Source organism: Plasmodium reichenowi, chromosome 3, assembly GCF_001601855.1.
Source record: "Plasmodium reichenowi strain SY57 chromosome 3, whole genome shotgun sequence".
Classification (NCBI taxonomy): Eukaryota; Apicomplexa; class Aconoidasida; order Haemosporida; family Plasmodiidae; genus Plasmodium; species Plasmodium reichenowi.
In genome coordinates, this window is record NC_033648.1 from 542,308 (window position 1) to 543,119 (window position 812).

General features: G+C 20.0%; 1 protein-coding gene across 2 annotated transcripts in view; it reads left to right on the plus strand.

Annotated features, from left to right (window-relative positions):
- PRSY57_0315600 (inorganic pyrophosphatase, putative) overlaps positions 1-430 on the plus strand; it is a gene marked incomplete at both ends in the record, with an annotated part of 4,050 nt that extends 3,620 nt beyond the window's left edge. For both annotated transcript variants that reach the window (XM_020114470.1, XM_020114469.1), the window contains one exon: positions 14-430. In XM_020114470.1, coding sequence (XP_019970836.1) covers positions 14-430 — 417 coding nt within the window. The remainder of the gene's footprint in view (positions 1-13) is intronic.
- Positions 431-812: the final 382 nt, after the last annotated feature.

Consider the following 812-nt stretch of genomic DNA (forward strand, 5'->3'; position numbering starts at 1 on the left):
TTTGTGCTCACAGAAAGAAGATAAACATTATGAGGATATCAACTCGTTAAACGACATAGAAAAGTACTACCCACATACTCTTAGTTTATTACTTGAGTGGTTCAGATCATATAAAACGGCAGATACGAAAAAATTAAATTTAATATCTAAACAATTATATGACAAGAAAGAAAGTGAAGAACTTATAATGAAAACACATCATTATTATCTGGAGTTTCGAGAAGACGTAAAGAAATTAAAAGAAGAACATATTAAAGAACCTATTAAAGAACATGATTATGTAAATGCACAAAATATACAATTTAATTATGACAAATTAAATAATAATGATGATGAACCTATGGAAAATAATCTCCTGGAAGATATTAATATAACGTACTATAAGTCTGATAGTGCTTACAAGCCAGATCTCAACATATGGACACCTTAAAAAAAAAAAAAAAAAAAAAAAAAAAAAAAAAAAAAAAAAAAAAAAAAAAAAAATTGAAAAAATAAAAAAAAAAAAAAAAAAAAAAAAAAAAAAAAAAAATATATATATATACATATATATATATATGTATATATTTCATTTTGCTATACCATTGTATAATTGCTAAGGAAGAAAAAGGCACGTTATGTTTTCGTAATTTGTATAGGATTATATAAAAATAAATAAGTGAACAAACATGTAAAACGTTCTCAATATAAATATATATATATATATTTATTTATTTATTTGTTTATATATTTATTTTATTATGTGTGTGTTAAAAAAAAAACTTTAAAATAATAACATATACAAAAAAAAAAAAAAAAAAAAAAAAAAAAAAATA